Below are 22,700 nucleotides of genomic sequence, written 5' to 3' on the forward strand. Positions count from 1 at the left end.
TTAACAGGACTGTCAAAATGGAATTAACATTGAGATCAGCAACTCCCAGGTTCTCCTCCTGAATGTGCTTGCTGCATAGAGTGGCCAATTTACCATGGTAGAGCCCTGGGATTGGGGGCAGGGAGCAGGGGATTAAAAGCTCCTTTTCAAAGGCATTGAATGTGAGAGGCCCTAAGCCATCCAAGCAGGAGGCTGGGGATGATAGATGGCCTAGACTCTGGGAAGTTTGGCAGGAGATGCGGATTTAGGAGGTAATGTGTCTAAGGGTGGCCTTTGGAAATCTGGCCATGCATGATCAGCTGAGGAAGCCCTGTAAATGGAGACGTGTGAACCCAGAGCCAAGCTAGCCCTGGGTGTTTCAGTGTTGCAAGAATGGCAAAGATGGGGAGGGTCAGGAGCAAGAATGTGAGGGCAGAAACCATTGTCAAGAAAGAACCTGGGGGCTTGAGTGAGGGCTTTCTATTGATTCCGAGAAAAGGCATCTATAGGGTAACCCACCCTTTGATTTCATGGAATCAAGGACTTGGCCATTGGTCAGGCTGAGGGGTAGGAAGGAGGGAGGTGTGGTGTGGGTCGGGCTGGAACTCAACTGTGTAAGCAGAGGTGGCAAGACTCTAGGCCAGCAGTGTCCTAAAGGTGGGTCCGTGATGCTCCTCCATGGACCACACCCAGTGTTGACTCTGACAATTGAAAGCCACCAAGCTTAGGTGACCTCCAGTCACCCCTCATTCCCACACTCCATGCACAGCGTGGTTTCTGGTACTGCCATAATGAGGTGCCGAACCTGGGGCTTGCTACAGCCCTGGGCGCCGCAAGTCCAAAAGCAAGAGCTGGCAAGGCAGCATCCTCTGCTGCCTCTCTCCCTGCATAGGAGATGCCATTGTATCTGTTCCCCCACATGGTCAGCCCTTTGTGTACATCTGTATCCTGATTACCTCCCCATATAAGAACAACAGTCACATAGGGTAGGGTCCATCCTATGACTCCTTCAGAGACCCCGCCTCCAGGGGCTCTCACATTCAGACGTTCGGGGGTTAGTACTTTAGCATTATCATTTGGAGGGACAGATATCAGTGCATAGCAGGGCAAAGCCTCGTGAGCCCCATCATGGGGCACCATGTAGACGACACAATATAGCATCCTCTGGTGGACGTGCGGGGAACAGGTGACTGTGCCTTGCCCAGACCCCAGAGCCTACCTTGACTTCATCTATTCTACCACAGGCTCGCTGGTTGGCCAGAGACTCTCAGATCACCCTGATGTGAGGAAAATAGGGTTCACAGGTTCCACAGAGGTGGGAAAACACATCATGAAAAGGTAGGTGGGGTACAGGGAAGAGAGGTCTTCCAGGCCGTGGTGTCTGGGTATAGATGATGCATTCCATAAGCTGGGTCCTACTTCTTGGGTTTTGGTGAGCATAGCTACCTCCAGCAGTCATGTTAAAACAGATGCTGAGTTTTCCACAAGCCCTTGAGAGGCCTGTGGGGCTGCTTAGTGGAGGTCACACAACCCGGGGGGTCTTGGTCCCATGTTACCTCCTATCCCAGTAGTGCTAGAAGTTAGCGGTCCTGACTTGAGGTTACATGAGCATGAACCAGACACCGATTTGAAAAACTCAACACACTAAAATGTACTTATTCATAACTTTTATATTGATTGCAAGCTGACCTGGCGATGCTTCTGGTAAGTTAGATTAAATTCTGTATCTGTGGCTTCCACACGGTGGATTCAAACAGCTGCAGGTTGGAAATATTTGAGAAAATCAACTTTGCCTACGCTGAATGTGTACAACCGTTTTTAGAGTTTCCTAGCCAATGTGAGTATCCACAGCCTGCTTATGAGGTGTTAGACCTTGACATCCATGAGCTGTGGGAGCAGCTGAATGAGTGTAACTTCTGTGCGTATACCTGACTGTCCATTCAGAGTCTCAGCATGAGGGCGCTAGTATCCACGAGGCTCCCCTGAGTCCTCTGTGGGCAGTTCTGGGGCAGGGGAGCCCATACCCTTGGGTGATCCAGAACAAGACGACTTCTTCTCCCAGGTCATGCTTGGTGCCTGCTTGAGGGTGGTGGTATCACTCAAGTTTGAGTCTTGCCCGTGGACACATTGTCTGTGGTTCCCTGCATCTCTCTGCTTGGTCGCTAAAACCCTGAGCTATCCCTCTTTGGCCACAGCTCCCCCAGTGGAGGGATGATTCTCTTTAGGGTCTACTCAGTCTGCATTCCCTGGAGCACCGGTTGTGTGCCAGGCACTGGGATGCCATAGGACCCAGATAGATGCATGCTCTTTGGAAGGCCTGCCTTCTCCCTGGTGGAGTCATTCATAAATTTGCAGTGGGACACAGCGGCCAGCAGACACAGGGAGGTGGGGGAGGTTTCCATGGGAGGATCAGAAAATGACCCTAAGAAGGGGACAGAGTGGAGCCGAGGGGGACACCAGTGAGTGTGAAGGGCCAGGACTGGCCTGGGTGTGAGGGGAATAGGAATGCCCCCCCCTGGTTGGAGGTGAGAGTGGGTGGTGGGGAGAAGATGGGTCTGGTTTGCACTCTGGAGTCCAGCACAATTGGGACTTGTCTTGTGCACCACCTACAAGCCCCTGTGGTCCAGGCCATGTGACACCAGCCCCCGCCCTCTGTTCCCTACAGCTGTGCCCTGAGTAATGTGAAGAAAGTCTCCCTGGAGCTGGGCGGGAAGTCACCCCTTATCATCTTTGCTGACTGTGACCTCAACAAGGCAGTGCAGATGGTGAGATAGGGCAGGGATGGGAATAGGTGGGAGGAAGTGTGGGAGGCCCTGGGCCAGAGGCAGAGGGATAGCAGTGGGGGATCTCTCGGCTACCATGGTTAACCTAACCTGGTATAGCAATCCATGATGTCACCACAAGTATAGGTAGCTTAGCAAGAGGCACCCGTGGGCAAGGATGATGCATGCCCTCCACAGTGTGTTCCCAGCATGTCCTGTCATATCATTGAACCAGATGGACAAATTGGGAAATTAAAAGGCTGCCTGCCTTGGCATGGGTGAAAAACAAAGTATCCCTGGATCTCTTGGGCATGACCCCGCTAACAGCCATGACCGATGACCAATGACACTGTGCACCCATGCCCAGCTTTCCACCTATGCTCTGGGCAGCTACAGGCCAGGACTGTGCATACCCGTGTGTACAGGGCCAGAAAAGTACCCCTCTCTGGTGGCCTCTTAGACTGGCCCAAATGAGGCCTCAGAACAGTGACAGCATGTGGTAAATGCCACAAACATGGAAGTGGTTCTTGCCATTGGTGTCACTTGATGCCTTGGTCCGCTCTCCACTCCCATGCGAGCAAATGAGTCAGACCCGTTCAGACAGGTCTCCAACTATCTTAGTGGCATGACCAAGCCTCATTCTGCCTTGGAGCAGGGCATGACACCCAACAGAGTCCCGAGAGGGAGTCCAGTCTTGCTCAGTGGGAAGCTGAGGGAGGCCAGGAGCTTCCTTATTCATCTCTGCCATGAGCCCGACAGTCCGTGATCTTGGCTCAATTCAAAGTGTGGCTGCTGCTTCGGAGCCCTGCACATAACTGGGGGCCTGTGCCAATTGTTGGGCTGAATCATGCAGACTAAAAGAGCTGGACTGGACTCTGCACCCCGCCCTTGGCTTCCTGCTGTCGGCTTCTTGGCTCCTAGCGTGTCTGAGCAGATTTCCTGCACTCCTGCACGTCCTTCCCTAGAACTAGGGCTGTGCCTCTCCATCCTGCTCTCCAACCCTGCTAATGCGCAGTCTGGTACCTCTCCAGTCGGGTCCCAAGGAGACCTGGTACCTTTTGGGCCACCCAGTGAGTCTACCCATGGACCCGGGGTCCAGGAAAGCTCAGACTCACCCGATGTATTATTCTCCATTGTATGTCATGTGAACAGCATCCTTATGCTAATGAAGTCTCTAGGTGGCTCCCTCTTAACATGTGGGGCCTTGTGTCCTCACTCCCACCACCACCTCTTGCTTCTACAGGCTGAGGATTGCACAGGACCTATGCACCCAGTGTGGTTAAAGCCTGTCCCATGGGAGGAAGGCAGAATGCAGGCACACCCGCTCTTCCCTGAGAAGAGTTAACAGTCCTGGTGGGCAGTGGGGCGGAAGCACTTGGAGATCTGTAACCTGGTATTTTTGCACTTCTCTGAAGGGCATGAGCTCCGTTTTCTTCAACAAAGGAGAGAACTGCATTGCAGCGGGCCGGCTCTTTGTGGAGGACTCCATCCATGACCAGTTCGTGCAGAAAGTGGTAAGTTCCAGGTTAGAGTCTGAGCCGGAGGGGCAGGCTGTGAGAGAGGCAGTGGTGCAGAGTAAGGAAAGCCTGGGCTCCTCTCATTGGGTACCACCCACTAGAGGATCCTTGGAGAACTCTCTTGAGTCTTCAGCTCAAACTGACATAACCAAAGAGCCTGTGGGCAGAGGGTACCTAGCTCTAGCGCTTGCCCAGGCTTTGGTCCCATTCTCAGAACCACCAAAAAGGAGCATTCTCTGAAAGTAGAGCCTAGGATAAGGACCAACTGTACAGGATTCACAAGGGCTTACCCTCTTAAGTGAGGTCATAGGAGGCCCAGGAAAGGACTGCGAAAAGGACAGGCGAGCAAGGATCTGGCCTCAGGACCCCTGGCAGCATCCCTGGAGCAGGAAGTACCCTGTGCAAGTGCCCAGAATCAAGAGTCTAGACTTTGCCCATGCCCCTAATGTTAGGCAGTGGTTGCTGCAAACTGGCCGTTTGTGAGGGGGGGCAGCTTCTGCCACCTTCTGGGGACCCGACAGGTGCCAAGCAGCAGCTCCCACTGGAGTTACTGGGTAACGTAACAAAATCCCAAAGGGCAGACTGAGGCCAGCTCCAGGAACAAATGGGTCTTCTTGGCCCTGTAGGACTGTATGATTTGCTTGTTGTTTGTTTGTTTGTGGTGCTGGAACCCAGGGCCTTGGCTAGTGAGATGATTGCTCTGCCACTGAGCCCCAGCCCCAGCAAGAATGTCTTTAATTCTTGACTTTGGGGGTTCTCTGTGAACTGGCATCATTGTGACCAGCCTCATCCTGTGAGGTTGACAGGTAGAGATGGACACTTCTCTAACATAAAACCAGAGAGGGAAAACTTCCAACTGTTAGACTAAAGTTACAGGAAGGGCACCGGTTGGCAACCAAGCCTTCAACAACAGGACTGAACCAGAATAGTCAGGAATAGGTCTGAGTATGAAGGTGACAAGGACAGGAAAGGGCTGAGCAGCATTGCTGTGTGACAAATGACACCTGACACCCAGTAGCTGCCGAGCTTACCTGGCTCACAGTCTGTCCAGGCTAGGGTGAACCCTGAAGTGAATGAGGGTGGACACAACTTTGCCTGATCCTTAGACTCCAGCTCAGGAGCCTGGGAGCCAGGCCACACAAGAGAAGGACTGGGGCCGACCTTCCCAGAGGCCAGCGGATCTGTCATTGCTCATTGATTGACCAATGAATAATTGGCCATTGATTCTGTGCAACTGTGTTTTCTTTCTTCAGCCTACATCCTGATTCATTGTTTAAAAAAAAATTATTTTATGTGGATATGTGTTTCTCCTGTATGTGTGTATGTACACTTCATGCTTGGTGTCTGCAGAGGTCAGAAGATGCCACTGGCTCCCCTGGAACTGGAGTTACACATCTTTGTGAGCCCCAACTCATTTTCTGTCCTTCTGACATCTAAACTCCAGAGTCATTAGGTCACCTCCTGTCACTCCGCAGTGATACCCCAGTAGCATCTTTACGTTCCAAAGCCTAGGCTTACTTTGAAGGTGACAGAAGCGGGCTTCCCAGAGAGGGCCACTCCCAAATGATTTGTTGAAGCAGAGGAAAATGAAAGCAGCAGTAGGTAGACTTGAGCCTTGGACCCTTCTCTCTGTTCAGTGTCCTTCTGTCTGTCACTGAGACTCCTCTAGTAGATAGGTTTGGAGTCAGACTGGGAAAGCCCCCTTAGCTGGGAAATGGCTTCCACACATTCTTCAAGGACCTGTGACCGGTATAAACCACAGAGGTGGGAGCTGTCCCAGGACTGACTGTGGCACTGAGCACAATCTGACCCGAGGACTTTCTGCAGGTGGAGGAAGTGGGGAAGATGAAAATCGGCAACCCCCTGGACAGAGACACCAACCATGGCCCACAGAACCACGAGGCCCACCTGAAGAAGCTGGTGGAGTATTGCCAGCGTGGTGTGAAGGAAGGGGCCACACTGGTCTGTGGTGGGAACCAAGTCCCGAGGCCAGGTCAGTCAAGTTCTCCATCTCACTTGGGTAAACTGAGGCAGTAAATACTAGACCTCTGGTTTTCAACCCAGCCCTAACTGGACATAGCTGAAGGCCAAATACTAGTGTGGTCAGGATCCAGGCCTCCAGTTCAAATTGGTATCTTGGATGTAATGGCCCTTGGCTGTTTGGTCACCCTCTTGACCCAGGTCTGGAACTGGGAAGGTGAGGGAGGAGTCCAGAACATTCCCCAGTGCTGGTGTAATCTGCTGTGCAGGGTGTTGCTATTGCATCACTGCGCTGTGGCATCAGTCTCCTCTGACTTGAGTTCAAGGTTCTCGCTCTTTGGCTTCTCTTCTGAGCAGTTGTTTTGTGTGCTGTGTAACTTCTGCGAAGACATGAACTAATGCCCACTCACCCCAGATAGGGCCCCAGTGGCCACCAAAAGAGATGGCCCTGTCGATATCTAGCCTAGTGAGCCAGTGATTTTATTGGGGTCACTCACAGGAGCATGATTGGCTCAAAGGCACAGAGCCTGGGTGACGACTCCCAAAAGCTGCATCCTGGAGCAACTTGGAGGCAGCTCCACTGCCATCTCGTCTCCCTTTTCACTGCTTAGTGGGCGGGTGGCAGGGGCCTTATCTCAGGTCATTTGCTTGAGTGTTGTGAGCTTCCTTCCTCCCTTCAGGGAATGCTTTAGTTGCTAGGCAACAGGTGGCAATGCCACAGTGTCCCACCACTGGTGGCCAGCTGCCCTCAGCTAGGAGTGAGCCTTTGCCTGGAGTGGCCCATCTTTGAGATGGTGCAGATCTTCATAGACACATGGCTCAGGTCACCCATCTAGAGCTCCTGACACTGCCAGAATTAGGTACCTGAGTGGCACCAGGCACTTGGCTTCAGTAATCATCTCAATGAATGTCTTAGTCACTTTTCTATGGCTGTGAACACACCATAACCAAGGCAACTTATTGAAGGGTTTATTGGGGGCTTACAGATTCAGGGGGTGAATCCTTGACCATCATGGTGGGGAGCATGGAGCAGGCAGACAGTTACGGCACTGGAGCAGTAGCTGAGAGCTCACATCTTGAGATAGCATCTATGAGGCAGAGAGAGCTGACAGAGAATGGTTTGGGCATTTGAAACCCTACAGCCTGCCCCCAGATACACACCTCCATAATAAGGCCATACCTCCTAGTCCTTCCCAAGCAGTTCCACCATGAGCCTGTAGGGCCCATTCTTATTGAAACAAGCAGTGTCTGACCCCGACACACTTGCTTCTCTGTAATCTACTCAGTTCTAGGCACTCAAACCAGGGGAGCAGAAGCCACATGGACGGAGCCTTGTGCTGCCTGCCCACAGCACAGCAGCTCCACACCCTGCCTGCCTTTGGTGTCTGCCTTTTACACCCCATAAGGAGCCCCACACAGAGGAGGCTCTCATTAACTGATGGAATTGAAGAGGGGAAGAAAGGACACGCCCCTCTTTCTGACCCCTTGATTTTCATTCTCTTCTGGTCCTGTTAAGTTTGGCACCTCATTTATACCTTGATTCTCCTGCATCCCTGCCACCTTCTGCAGCTTATCCTGCCAAGTGTCCCCGGGAGTCATTGACCCTTTGTTTCTTCACCCCATGAGAGTTCTTGGGTTCCAGTGCTCAGTACTTGGGTTCCAATGCTTCAGGGGCAAGTTCCCCGACTGCCTCCATGGCCTCATTTGCAGACAGTGTGAGTGGCCCTTCACCCCCACCCACCATCTCCTGCATTCTCTCTAGATGCTTCTCATCTTCTGTATTTGCTGCTCCTCAGCTTGGCAAACAGCTCCCCAGTGTCCCAACCAGAGAACAACTCAACATTTAGCTCATGTGAAGCAAACTTCCCTGTATCACCAGTGTGCGAGTTCCCTAAGGCTGTGGACAGTATGGCAAGCCCTAGCAGGGGGTGGGCTGCAAAGTTTGGGGTAAGCACTGTTCACAGAGCAGAGAGAGGGATCCAGTAGAGCTAGCTAGTACATCCCCCGGGAACATGAGGGCGGCCCATCTATTCTCTGAACAATAGGGTGGGGAATTTTCTAGAACCCATTCAAGAATAGGACAGATCAGGGCTGACTCTTCTTGGCCAATTCTACCTGAAAGGCAGAGGATGAGGCGCCTGGGTCTATAGTGAAAAGAGTGTTGTGTGAGCCAGACCCTGACCAGAATAGGGAGGAGACAGTCAGGGACCTGCACCTCCTACATGCCTCAGGTCACTGTCTCCCCTACAGGCTTCTTCTTTCAGCCAACCGTCTTCACCAACGTGGAGGACCACATGTACATTGCTAAAGAGGAGTCCTTCGGGCCCATCATGATCATCTCTCGGTTTGCTGACGGGTATGTGATTCACCACACCTCTCAGTGTAGATGGAAGTTTCTGTCCCTCCTGGTCCTACAGCCATTCAGTCCCAAAGAAATACATAGGGGCTTATATTAATTATAAACTGCTTGGTCTATTAGCTCAGGCTTACTATTACCTACCTCTTACAACTTAAATTAACCCATAATTCCCGTCTATATTTAGCCATGTGGCTTGGTATCTTTTCTCAGTGATACATTCTCATCTTGTTTCCTCTGCATCTGGGTGATGACTGTGTCTCTCCTTTCCTCTTCCCAAAATTCTCTTAGTCTGATTGCCCCACCGATAGTTCCTGCCTGGATATTGGGCAATCGGCATTTTATTAAACCAGTATAAGTTTAATAAATCTTTACAGTGTACAAAAGCATTATCCTACAGCATCTCAGGGCTTTTTCTCTGTATCTGGAGTCTTGACATCAACTGTGAGAGATGGTCCATGAGAAGGAAACCAAGTTAGTGAAGAGCCTGTACACGGTGCCTGGGCTGCCCGCATAGGCCTCTTGAAGAACACGGGGCTCCCTTTGCCCTCCCTCTCCTGGGCCAGGATGGCCTCCAGGCCTAGATGAATAAAAGGCGATTTCCTTGCATGTCCCGGCTTCCCTGTGTTTGTCCTCCATTTCTGGTATTACTTACAGCCTACCGGGTCTTGTTCTTATAGTGTCCTGCTGAGACCTAACCTGGTCCTGTCCAAATGGCCTGAGACAACTGTGGCATTGGGTCTCAATCATGAATGAGCCCATGCTTCAGGTTGGTTGGATGGAGTGAGCCTGTCTCAGCTCTGTGCTACATCTGGACTTGCCTGGTACAAAGGAAGTAACTATGCTCACCTGGGCTTGGGCTATCTCTCCATGGCAGCCTCAGGTCCCTGGCCTGGAGCCCAGGTCCCGTGGAAGCCAGTTGGAGGCAGCCAAGCTCCTCAGGAGCTAGCCTCAGAACACACCCCGGCCCAGGAGCCATCCAGGCCACAGGTTAAAGAGAAGGAAGGGTCCCCTCACTGTGGAGGAACTACAGCTCTGTGGACACGTTTGACCGGTCACACCTTTTCCTCACTCATTTTTCAGGCAAATGACACTTTCGTCTTCACCTTTTCCAACCAGTTGTCGCGATGTGACTACCATCACCAGCTGATGCTGACTGCAGTAGACAGATTTCACAGTCTCTGCCAGGCAGACACGACCCCAGCTCTTAGGTCTGATGTCTGCTGAATGCTCAGTCTACCTCTGCCTAAAGCTGCCTCTCTGAGCTCCCTTCCTGCACGAGGCCCCTTGCCCAGATCTGCTCTGTGAAATATTTAACTACGCCGCCGACCCTCTTCGTCTTTCTCTCTGTTGCCCGCTTCTGCAATCTCAGCACAGGTTTTTCCTTTTGGGGTCTCCTGGCCGAGGAGCATGGGCTTAGACACTTTGGGGAAGCAGATTCTGATTTTCCCTCATCCCCAGTCCAAAAATGGGTTCTTAGAGCATCCCTCAGTGAGTTCTTGCACTTCCCCCACAGGGACGTGGATGCTGTGCTATCTCGGGCCAATGCCACAGAGTTTGGCCTGGCCTCTGGTGTCTTCACCCGGGATATCAACAAGGCCCTGTATGTCAGTGACAAACTCCAGGCGGGCACTGTGTTCGTCAACACCTACAACAAAACAGATGTGGCCGCACCCTTCGGAGGATTCAAACAGTCTGGATTTGGCAAAGATCTGGGTAACTAAACCCTGTCCTGGGGCTACTTTTATGTATTCACTCAGCAAACACCGCCAAAGGCCACCAAGTGCCAGGTTCTGTCCCCAGTGCTGGGGTGTCACATTGGATAAGATAGCTGGTAGCTGCTCAGTTCTTGCTGGGAGGAGGGACCTTTTGGGACCAATGTCATTGCTGAGACAGCACACAGGAGCAGAAAGAATATATACTATATATATATATATATATATATATATATATATATATATATATATTAGGCAGGAAGACAACTTCTTGGCTGCTGGTAGCCAGCAGGGCACCCATCCTACCTGCGTTACCATTGCAATGGTAGGGAGGCAGGAAAGCTTCTAGAATGGCTGCCCCAGATTGGTTCTGCATTCCCCTGCCTGCACTGGAGTCCAAACCCATAGCTTACTACAGGATGACCTGGGTTGGGTATGTGGCTTCCCTGGGGCCTTGGTTTCTCATCTGTGGAGAGAGAGAGGCTGCCTACAGGTGTGCTCATCTCAGGGATCCCAGCGGTAGGTTTCCCAGCGGTGTGTGTTTTCTCGCAGGAGAGGCAGCCCTGAACGAGTACCTGCGGGTCAAGACCGTGACTTTTGAGTACTGAAGCCAGGTCTCCATGGTGCTTCTGTATCCTGGTGGCCTCCCCTCAGGGACCCTGGACCCCGTCTGGTGCCTGAGAACCCTTCTGTCTCTGGAGCTATCGCCCTGCACCGCTGGGTGACAGGACACCCTCGGAGCAATCCGAAGTGGCTCCATGTGGAGTGGGCAGTCACGGCCAGGATGAATAAAGATGTGAGCAGGGGTAGCGTGCACTTTGTGTCACCGTTCTGTCTGTGGGTGCTCCAGATGGCCCCAAAAGGAGCAGTCACCCCGAGTCTGGGGCATATAGCATCACTTGGCCTGCAGAGACTGAACCTTAGCGGGTACACAGAAGGAAATGTGTGTGTCAGTACCCACCTCCAAAGGCAAGAGCTGAGAAGGGGGATTTGGCCGGGAGTGGGGGACAAGCCCTGGGCCATGAAGCAGCCCAGTCTCCTCTGCAAGGACCCTAGTACTCACCAGCCACTCAGTGAACTGGTGCATTCGTGATGGCAACCTGGGGCCTGTGGCAGGAGCTTCACCCTGCCTGCCATCTAAGACCTGGGCAGCACCCCTGTCTGTATTTCTCATTATCTTACACCACCCCACCTCAGCCAGGAGCACAGGCCCCACAAGCCTTCTGCCACCTGTGTGCCCACCCGAGGCCCTCTTCCCTACACCCTCATGCTGAAGGTCCCACACACCACAGACTTGCCGTTGCCTTGGTTTCTCCAATATGCCCACTCTTCTTGACATGCCAACCACTGTCACCTCCCTCTGGCTCTGCCTTTCTGGGTCCAAATGTTTTAATGGTTTCTTTGATCTTCCTCAGATCCCCTGACCAGGCAGGGAGTGACCTAGTGACCTGTGCTGGTTTGGGAAAGTTCAACCAGGCCTATGTGGTGTCCTGGCCTCGCACCACATCCCTGCCCATCTCTTAAGCACAGCACAAGTCTCATAATGACCCCTGATCAGTGGGAAGCCGCATCCCTGATATAGATCCCTGTGGGTTTAGGAATTCCTGTCCCCTACCATGCCGTAAGTGATGTGGTGGAAGCACATCACTCCTGGATTTCGGGTGGAGCTGTGGAAACCCCTCTGCATCGCTGCTGGAGTGAAGTGACAGTGGCTCACGGCGGCACCGCCGAGTGTTCTCTAAGACAACCAGTGTCCGTGTACTCATTTTTAAAAAGATTATTGCTTTTTTGGTCTGTGCGTTTGTGTATATGTGCACATGCATGCAGATACCAGAAGAGAACAGAAGAGGGCATCAGATCCCTTGAAGCCGGAGTTGCAGGCAGTTGTGGGCTGGCAGACACGGGTAGAGGCTATCAGGTAAAGCAGCAAGCTCTCACTCCTGAGCTGTACCGCCACCTCGTGCCTGCTGTTGTGCACAGGGACAGCATTGCCTGACAGCACAGTTCTCAGCTTATCCCAGACTCAAAGTGAGATAGGACGGTAGGTCTTATGACACCATGTGTGAGCACTGGTAGAGGCAATGGTAACTACAATAGACTGGCGAGTGCTGGGTGCCATGCAGGCCTCTAAGTCCTCCCCACACATCTGTATTGTGCATGCTGTGGTCCAGGGAAGGAGGACTGACTATACCTAGGCAGAGACGCTAGCTTGCTCAGGTCCCGCAGCTGCTATGACACTGCTCTTCCCTTCCCAGATCATGAGACCCTTGAAGCCCATGCTATGCAGTGACTCACTGTCAGAAACCCAGGTCCTGAGTCTCCTGGAATTGGCCCCAGGGCCTTAACTCCCAGATCACAGCTATGGGACACCAGTTCCTAATGGGAAATCCATACCCCGTGTGTGGGTGCTCTACCCTATGTAACGGGTGAGATGGGCTGTGCCCAGGGCTCACTATGCTGATGCTGTAGCCTCTCAGAGGTCTTCTTATGGGTCTATGAAACGTGCTGTTGGCTCCCTCCGCGAGGCTTGTTCTGGGGTGTGTGTGTGTGTGTGTGTGTGTGTGTGTGTGTGTGTGTTGGGGAGTGCTTCTGGACTGTTTCCTTCCTGCTTCCCCAGCAGGGCCCCTGCTTTGGGTATGTCCATCCTTGCATCCTGATGCCCACCGAAGGGAAAGGCGTGCTTCCACTGTTCATTTCTAAGTGCAATAAGGACTTAACACTGTGCCCATTTTTAAGGGTGTCATTTAGCGACACTAAATACCACCCGTCATTTCCAACCACCACCTCCCTCCTGTCCCTGAACCCTACTTTCCTTACATCTGGATGGTCTGAGAGTCTCTGGCCAACCAGCAAGCTTGTGTGTGGTAGGATAGGTGAGGAAGGCTCTGGGGTCTGGGTAGGGCACAGCCACCTGTCCCTTGCACATCCACCAGAGGGTGCTGCATCGTGCTGTCCCATGATGGGGCTCACGGGGCCTTGCCTGCCATGGACAGAATTATGTCCCTCCGCACCGGACAGAAATCTCAAGGTCCAAATCAGGAGCAGAAGGAGACGGAGCACTAGCAAGGAACTCAGGACCACGAGGGGTGCACCCACACACTAAGACAATGGGGATGTTCTATTGGGATCTCACCAAGGCCAGCTGGCCTAGGTCTGAAAAAGCATGGGATAAATCCGGACTAGCTGAACATAGCGGACAATGAGGAATACTGAGAATTCAAGAACAATTGCAGTGGGTTTTTGATCCTACTGCACGTACTGGCTTTGTGGGAGCCTAGGCAGTTTGAATGCTCACCTTACGAGACCTGGATAGAGGTGGGCAGTCCTTGGGCTTCCCACAGGTCAGGGAACCCTGATTGCTCTTCGAGCAGATGAGGGGGGGGGACTTGATCGGGGGAGGGGGAGGGAAATGGGAAGCGGTTGTGGGGACGAGGCAGAAATCCTTAATAAATAAATAAATTAAAAAAATAATAAAAAAAAAAGAATTATGTCCCTCCAAATGATAATGCCAGTGTACTGACCTCTGAACGTGAGGGCCCCTGGAAGCACACACAGGGAAGGCAAGCTGAGTCTGCGAACCCAGAGTTCACATTCAGCTGGGCTGGAAATAAAACAGCCCAGTCTACAGCCTTTACCACATGCCCACAGCCATCTAAAGGTCTTCCTGGGGTAGGGATAGCTCATCCCTATCTGATGACCGATAGAGAGGGCAGTCATGTAGGTGAGAGAGGCTCTGGGTTTTATCCTCAGCATACATGTGCACTTGTGTGCTCACACATGTGTGTGTATTGTGTGTGTTCCATATGACATTTAAAATACGTCACAGGGTTTAACATCCTGTAGTGGTTTGAAAGAAAATGGCTGGGCTGGAGAGGTGGCTCAGTGGTTAAGAGCACTGGCTGCTCTTCCAGAGGTCCCTAGTTCAGTTCCCAGCACCCACATGGTGGCTCACGACCATCTACAACGGGATCTGGTGCCCTCTTCCAGCACGCAGGTGTACATGCAGAGAGCATTCATACATAAAAGTAAATAAAGGGTATTTAAAAAAAAAAGAAAGAAAGAAAGAAAGAAAGAAAAGAAAAAGAAAAGAAAATGGCCCCCAAAGGGAGTGACATTAATGAGAGGTGTGGCCTTATTGGAGTGGGTGTGGCCTTGTTGGAGGGGGTGTGGCCTTGTTGGAGGAGGTGTGGCCTTGTTGAAGGTGTGGCCTTGTTGGAGGAGTGGCCTTGTTGGAGGAGGTGTGGCCTTGTTGGAGGAGGTGTGGCCTTGTTGGAGGAGGTGTGGCCTTGTTGGAAGTGTGTCATTTGTTTCTTTTAACCAACTCACTTGCTCAGGACAGACAGTCTTATTCACTGAAAGCCACGGTTTTAGGCTCAGGCTAGACTTTAAATCCCTGCTCTGCTCTGGGGTTGGGCTTTGAGGTCTCCTAAGCCCAAACTACATCTAGTGAGACAGATCACTTCCTGTTTCTGCCAGTTAAGATGTAGAACTCTCAGCTCCTTCTCCAGCACCATGTCTTCCTGCACACTGCCGTGTCCTACCATGATGATAATGGACTGAACCTCTGAAACTGTAAACCACCCAATTAATTTTTTTTTTTTAAGAATTGCCCTGGTTATGGTGTCTCTTCACAGCAATAGAAACCCTAACAAATGCCTCCTGTTCTGGCATTTTTCTTTTCATAATCTACTGCCCCCCGCCAAACATGAGATAATCAGGTCCTTGGCAAGGTCCTGAGGGGAAATGCCAGTGTTCTATGAGGAGACCCTATGTACTGGCTCTCCCAGCTGCTCTGGTATACCCTCCCCTTGCCAGCTCCTTGTGTGCAGTCAGCTAAACCTATCTTTAGCGTCAGGTCAGCTTCCTCAAGGCCTCAGATCAGCCCAGAGATGAGGGGGTGTTGAGCTGCCCGGGTGCTGTCCCTGAAGATCGAAGTGAGTCAGGTCTCCAGACGGCAGCGGTACCTATGTGTGAGCTGTCCCTACCGTGGCCCACAAGCTCCTGGCTTCCACTTTTGTCCTCCAGACAGACACAACAGCACTGCTGAAGCCACCGAAGAGTCCACACTGAGAAGTACGGCAAGTCTTTTCATTGTTTCCAAAGGTTAAGCAGTCCAGGATCTATAAAGAGGGTCTTGCTAATGAGTCAGAAGCATACCTTGCCTTCTAAACCTAGCACTGCCAGACATTAACTGGTGGGCAAGCCTCAATTTCCTGCCTGAGAACAGCAACTACAATGCCTTCTCTGCCCACTCCAGCCTTTCACAGCAATGTGGGCCACCCCTGTGTCAGTGGTGCCATGGTCCAAGTGCTATGACCACTGCAGCATAAAAATTTTGTTCTTGCTTATGGTTTTGCAAATTACTAGTGGGTTCTCAATGACAGCTTTGTCTTCCTGGTAGCGCTCAGCCACACACACAGCTGCCAGGAAGGACTAGGGGTCGGGCTAGGGTGAGATCTGCTTCATACTTGGCCTAACCCAATGCTAGTCAGGGCCTCTTGTGGGGCTGTTCTCAGCTGTCTGCAGACATCCTCAGGAGGCCAATTGACCTGACAGAAAAGCAGTGAAAGTGGACTGACTTCCCCAGGTGTATAAACAAAGGCCAGGGATGGCATTGTGCCCTCGATGGACCGGCTTGGGGGGTGGGATGCATTCCAAGCTAGCTCTTGGGTATCAGAGGGGAGTAGTGAGGGGCCATCCTGGGTGACTTGAAGCATCTTCTAATTAACCAGAAAGAAAATTTTGTTTGGGGAAAGTTTACTCCCATTTTGTATGTGAAATTAACATTTTAAATTTAATATTTGAAAAGAGACGACAGGTGTGGTGTTGCATAGCTGTAATTCCTGCACTCAGGAGCTGGACTCAGGTTTTCTGGGTTTGAGGCCAGCCTGGATTACATAGCAAGTTCCAGGTCAGCCAGCGCTACATAGTGAGACCTTATTTCAAAATAAAAAAGACAGATTATCCACGGGATAGTTGGTGTGTGTGTGCACACGCACGCACGAGCACATGCATGCACATGTGTACGCATGCACAATATGCATGTGTGTGTCTGTCTCTGCATGTGTGTCTGTGTGCTGTCTTTGTGTGTCTATGTATGGGATCCCGAGTATCCTGGACAAGCACTCTGGCACTGAGCCCCATCTCAGCCCTGAGCCATCACCATTTAACAGGAACTGGACAATCAAAAACAGCCAGCTTCATCCACCCACACACTGACCCATCCACCCACCCATCCATCCATCCATCCATCCACCCACCCATCCCTTTCTTTCACCAACTCACTTGCTCGGGACAGACAGCCTTATTCAAGGACTGCTGAGCCTAGGCAGCATGCTCTGCCAAGGCAGTGTATGTAGCCTTGGGCAAATGGGCACCTCTTGCCTCTTGGCTCACTCACCCATAAAAGGGCATCAGCTCTGCACAGCCCAGGCTGCGTGAGGATGAGTGGCAGGCAGAACACATGGTACAGAGTCCTGAAAACTGTGCTTTCCTCTGTCATTGCACCTGTTTATTTGCTGATGTCCCCAAACCTTTCTGAGGCCTTGCTGACACCCTGCTCTGCCCCTGCCTGCCTCTGGTGACCTCTGTCCCCAAGGTGCACAGTCACATGTGATGACTGGTGCTGTTGGACTTCAGGTAGGATACCTCTGAGCTCCCAGAAGCCCTCAGAGTGGCTGCTCATCGTGTTGGCCTGTTTGCAGTGAACCTCTTGTATGCACCTTCCTGCCTCCCTCTTCACTCTCACGGTGCCCTCTGGGTCAGCCTCCAAGAGAAGGGTTTGCACTAGAGTCCTGTCTCAGGGAGGAGGGACTGAGGCCCAATGCTCCCTCTAAGACCATGACACCAGTTACTTTGGTCCCCACACACTAGCCCGCCTCCCTATAGTTCTGCCAGCTCCCAAAAGCGCTTCAATAGGGGATAAAACCCTAGTGAAACCTTTATGAAACCTCCAAAACTGTGGGCCAAAATAAACCCTTTCCCTTTACGGTAAAGGAAAGCAGACCAGCATGGATTCAAGATCAAGGTGCGGGGATGGCTATTTCTGGTCATACTTCTTCCTATCTGTCTTTGTGGGGTCTCTTCCTCTTCCTGAGAGGACTCAGTCCCATTGTGATTGCATCCTATGACCTCTCTTACTCATTGTTACCTCCTGACAACAAATGCCATTACTCTGGGGGCTCAGAATTCAATGCATATATTTGGGAAACAAGCAATTGAGTCTGTAATCTCCCCTAGCATGTGGAATGCTGTCTACTATTTTTTATGTTGTTTTGTTTTTCATTTGCTGAGGACAGAATCCAGGAACTGGCCTGTCTAACACTGAGTTGCATCTTCCCAGGCCCTTTTTAGTATCTTTTGTATCTTACTTCTCTCTTAAAAGCTATAGTCTTGCACAGCAGGTTTCTGCAGATGCAATTGGCTGCATCCAGCCAGGGCTCAGGATTCCTGAACCAATAGAGAGTAGTCATGGGGGCGGGGGGGGGGGGGGGGGGAGGGACACAGGACGGTTTGTAGGAGCTGGTGTCCACTGAGGCTCACCACTGCTAAGTTTTCCAGGCCTGTGTCAGCCTGGGCAGCCCACAGTTACCCCTGCAGGTGAAGAGGAACCCGTCCCCTGACAGCCCATATCCTGTCTACAACTCTCAGTCATTTCTGAGTCAAACAACGACTCCTGCAGAGGACTGGGAATTACCAGTCGATAAGTGTGAGAGCATCACAGCCGCGTTGAAGGACAGAACTTTACGACGCATACTCAAGTGTTTAAAGGTGAAACATCTAGAGATGTCAGATTGAAAACGAAACAGGCAGGTGTGGACCCTGAGGAAAGCTGGCCCTTGCGGTGCGCTGCTGTAGGCCAGTGACACAACTCGGCTGCCCGGCCCCGCCCCTGACCGTGGCACCGCCCTACTTATAGTCCTCCCAAATCCCGGCAGATCTCCTTGCCCGTCCCCCGCAGCGGTCCCTCCTCTGAGGCGTGTCATTGACGCCTTCAGCACCCAGGGAGCATCCCTGCACACACCACTGCAGGCTCAGCGAGCTGTCCTGTGCTCTTTGGAAACCACCGGGTTTGCCAAGCTGGGAGTCTTTGGGAGTTAAATGGATGCCTCAGTCCACCAGACCTTCACTAGAAAGCTTTAAAAACTAGGTTCTCAAGCTTCACCCCATGACCTGGCCCCGCCCACGAGGCCGACCCACACAGCCCCTCCCTTTCTGAGACTCCGCCCCCATGCGGCCCCGCCCCTTGGTCCGGGCGCCTGGGCAGGGCGGGACTGGTCCGCCGACCGCCCTTCCCGCTTCCTCCCGCCGCAGGCCTCCGCGGTACCCAGCGCGCGCCCCGCCGCCTCGCTTTCGCCGCCGGCCGGGAGAGGACCGGTAAGCGCGGCCCGGAGCTGGACTGGGAGCCGGGGAGACCGTGGGAAAGCGGAGCCCTACGGGCCTCGGGAAGGGGCGTGGGACGCAGGATCTGGCAGGCGGCACACTGGAGCGGTCAGTCTGTCTCTCTCTCGCTCCAAAGGTCTTCAAAGACCAGCCCCGCTCATCCCTTCCCTCTGCCGGTGATGAACCCCGGGATGCCTGACTCTAGGGTTCGTGATTGACTCCTTTAGCACCCAGAGAACATCCCTGCAAATCACACTGTTGGCTTAGCGAGTTCTGCGCTCAGTGGAAACCCCCGAGATTGCCAAGCTCAGACTTGGGAGGATACCTCAGTCTACCAGACCGTTTCTAGAAAGCTTTAAAAACTCGGGGTTTTCAAACTGCTTCTTCGCCAGAGACCACTTAGAATTTCAGCCTCTCTAGCCTGACCCAGAAATCTAGGGGGTGGTCCTGCGCAGCTTCCTGAAGCTGGCCTCACGCTGCTGGTACAGTGGTAGTTTAAGAACCACGGATGCAAAGGAATAGAGAGAGGCCTGACATGGGGTGTAGATAACCCAAGTGCCCTGTAAGGAAAATACATTACAGAAAGTTATAGTAACCTCCCCTTGTCTGAGGAAGGCACTGACATGTTCCCCAAAGGGTGCCTGAATCTTGGGATGATACCCAGCCATATAGATTGTTTTTCTAATATTCATACCTATGGTGGAGTTCTGTTTATGAACTAGACACAGTGAAGGATGAACCACCAATAAGACAGGACAGGTTTAATGATGTGCTGTGGTATACTTATCACCATCACGACTCTTGTGCCATTATTAAGTAGAATAAGGGTTGCTTGGCCAACAGCACTGCTACCCTAACAACTGTTGAGAGGGTAACTAGCAGGTGGGCGGGGTGTGCAGCCCCGATACACTGGACAAAGGAATGGTGCACATTCCAGGAGGGACAGTGTGGTGGGGACTGAGTCAGCCCACTGTGGTGCTCAGAACTGAACACAATTTAAAACTTAAGAATTGTTGATGTCTGGAGATGTTCTCTTAATATTTTTGGACCACAAATGGTTGCTGGTCACCAAAATCTCAGAGGGTGCACCTGGATAAAGGGTCCTGCTGTGCTCCCCTCAGATGTCACAACTGATAGTATCTACTCACTCTTCCAAGATCGCACCACTAGAGAGAAGAGACACTGGGACATTAACCCTGCATTTGGGTTCCTTCACATTCCCCCCGTGGTGTTCTGTCCAGTCAAGGAGATGAAACCCAGACATGCTGTCCTCATTGCTACAAAGTGGGAAGCTAAGAGGCAGCCCATCCATCCCAGAACCTCAGCCCAGCCAGTTCGTGGTTAGAATCTCCCTGGCCCAGTAAGGTGAGAATCCGTTTGTATGCTGTGCCTGAACCAGGCCTCCCAGAAGGACGTGCTGGTACCTAGGTGCTGAACAGGTGCTTGCAGGCCTGTCTTCAAGGCTGGTTTCACTGGGCAGTATGATGCTCCCAAATGGTTCTGTTTAGTTCATCTGAATGACAGGCCACCCTGTTGCCAGCTGGGAGGAGTGGCAGAATATGTCAGGCTGTAGTCACAGTCAGCCCTGCTCCATCCCCTTTCCAAAGCCAGCTGACCCACAGGAGTCTGTAAGCACTATACCAGTGATGCAGCATGGGGCTGCAGGGCTAGTGTTATAGCAGCCACTTTCTCACTTAGGGGTTAGCTGACCCTGGGGCCACCCTAGGATGCCCCTGCAGACAGCACCCTCATCCACCAAGCCTCCAGCATACCTTGAGCTAAAACATTAGGTTTTCCTGAATCTACTGCTTGCTCCCCATAGACGCCACCTCTATTTTGTCCTACAGAGCCTGGCTTGCTCACCTGTGCAAATGACACCGGTGTCACTATCCTCATTAAATACACAACATTCCCAGCGAATCTGAGGGACCTTCAGGCACTTTCATAGGATAGGAGGTCCCTGCTGGTGGGCCAGGAGGTCCCTGACCTGGTGCAGATGACTGTTGGATGCTGGCTGCTAGGCTGAGCCAACTCAAGAGACTGACTTGATCCCCAGTGTGCACCTGCCCGGGGTTTGCACACGTGGATGTGCATGTGGAGTGAGGATTGTGAAACTGAAAGGTTCCTATCAGATGGCAGGTATGCAGCCTTTTGTCTGCATGGGCCTTGGGGCCCTCCAGTGGAGATGCCAGGCACGTCACCAGGACTGCAGCTGGCTGCCTCTGTTCTAGCTTCACTTACCCCAGGTGAACTCTGTAACTGCCTGCCCTTACATCTTTTGTTCACACTCAACCTTGTCTTTTTTATTGGCACCAAATACTTTGTCCTAGACTTTCTTTCCTAAGAGTTTTAAATCCATATTTGTGTGTGTGTGTGTGTGTGTGTGTGTGTGGTGTGTGTGTGTGTGTGTGTGTGTGTGTGTGTGTGTGTGTGTGTCTCAGGGCAATTGCAGAAGTCAGAGGACAACTTAGAGTCATTTCTCTCCTTCCACCATGTGGATCCCAGGGACTTGATCACAGATTGTCAAGCTTGGTGACAAGCACCTTTACCTGCCGAGTCATCTCTCTGGTTATAAACTTACTTTCTTGTAAATTTTGTGCAGAATTTTGCCCTGCCATGTATTTTAATTTGATATTCCTTAATTGATCTCCTACTCTTTCTCTCTCTTCCCTTCCCTACTCTCTAGGAGTCTGACTGTGGTTTTGGACCCAAAGGCTTTCTTTTATAATATATTTTTGTTTTGCTGTGTTTTTTTCTTACTTGGTCCTTCTATTTCTGGCTGTTCGGCATGTCCAAACTCTACTCTGCCAGTAGAGGGAGCCTAAACAAAGCAGATACCCTTTGCTCCTGTCCCTGAGACCTGGAGGTATCTGCCTGCAGAGAGAGGTTCCTCCAGACTCACTGCCTGTGTTGGCTGGGTTTGACACCCTGCTGTCCTTGGTGGCTGCACCCCGTTTATTTGCACAGCTAATGAGGCATGCACATTGCCCAAATTCCTCAAACCTTTGACATTTAAGCATTGACTGTATCTCATACTGTTCGGAACACTTCATTAAAGCCTTAATCGGCCCATCCAACTCCTGCAGCGGTTCTCCTATGGCCACAGTTGTAGCTGCCCACACTGGTAATCCGCTCACTGTGAAGCTGGCTGGAGAAGGCAGGAGTGCTTACCCGGTCACCCTCTGTATCTCTGTTCCTCTTCTGTGGAGTCAGCCGATCTTAGACCTACAAATAGGCAGCAGAAGCAGACATATCTGTTAAATATTCACAGACCCTTGTGCTTATTGTATGGACTGAATACACAGCCATTTATACAGCACAGGCCTGTGTCAAGCATTGCCACAACTAGAAGGCTCACTGGAGGGTGCGCAGCGAGAGACCCTAAGCGGGGACCATGCTAATTAGGGAACTTGAGCACTGGAGGGTTCTGACACCTACAGCACCACCCCGCATGCCTAGGGAAGGCAGAAAAATCCTCCCTGTTTTTCTCAGTTTCTGTAATTATCTCTGGCGTGTGTGTACGCATGCGCATGTGCGTGCATGTGTGCGTGTGAGAGTGTGCTTGTTTCTAGAGTTTTAGGAGCCTCACCAAATTCAAGCAGGAATGAAATTGCAGTCTCTCTGAGCAGTAGTGGTAGCAGTCTGGTTAACCGTGGCTTATTCTGGGCTAAGAACTGGAACCATAACCATGCAGTCCGGTGAGGGACTTCTCTGGGAAATCCCCACCTCTTCATCATGACCTGATGACCTGGTTTCTTTGTCTGTTTGGACGCTCATTCAAATCTAACCTTAATCTCAGTGCAATTAGGGGTCAGCCAGGAGTGATGGTTGGTTTGGTCTTTTTCTTTTTTCTTTCTTTCTTTTTCTTTTTTTTTTTTTTTGTTTTGTTTTTGAGAGAGAGAGGACTTGCTATGTTGCTGGACTGACCTTGAATTCTTGGCCTGGACTGATCACCCCACCTCAGGTGCTGGCCACTAAGCGGGGCCCATGTGTTTACTGTGTACCCAGC

At 51.7% G+C, this 22,700-nt stretch overlaps 2 protein-coding genes across 3 annotated transcripts in view; both read left to right on the plus strand.

Moving 5' to 3' along the window:
* The window catches only part of Aldh1l1 (aldehyde dehydrogenase 1 family member L1), a 48,296-nt gene extending 37,173 nt beyond the window's left edge, over positions 1–11,123 (plus strand). Inside the window, exons 17-23 of the mRNA XM_041641245.1 lie at positions 1,224–1,317; positions 2,645–2,744; positions 4,157–4,255; positions 6,086–6,251; positions 8,489–8,594; positions 10,111–10,310; positions 10,862–11,123. Coding sequence (XP_041497179.1) covers positions 1,224–1,317; positions 2,645–2,744; positions 4,157–4,255; positions 6,086–6,251; positions 8,489–8,594; positions 10,111–10,310; positions 10,862–10,917 — 821 coding nt within the window. The 3' untranslated portion in view covers positions 10,918–11,123. The remainder of the gene's footprint in view (positions 1–1,223; positions 1,318–2,644; positions 2,745–4,156; positions 4,256–6,085; positions 6,252–8,488; positions 8,595–10,110; positions 10,311–10,861) is intronic.
* A 7,443-nt stretch (positions 11,124–18,566) lies between these two features.
* Positions 18,567–22,700, plus strand: part of Slc41a3 (solute carrier family 41 member 3) — a 47,014-nt gene continuing 42,880 nt past the window's right edge. For both annotated transcript variants that reach the window (XM_041640237.1, XM_041640247.1), the window contains exon 1: positions 18,567–18,685. The gene's annotated coding sequence lies outside the window, so the exon portion shown is untranslated. The remainder of the gene's footprint in view (positions 18,686–22,700) is intronic.

Source organism: Microtus oregoni, unplaced genomic scaffold, assembly GCF_018167655.1.
Source record: "Microtus oregoni isolate MIOR12 unplaced genomic scaffold, Mior012 000002F_ref0000024, whole genome shotgun sequence".
Taxonomy (NCBI): domain Eukaryota; kingdom Metazoa; phylum Chordata; class Mammalia; order Rodentia; family Cricetidae; genus Microtus; species Microtus oregoni.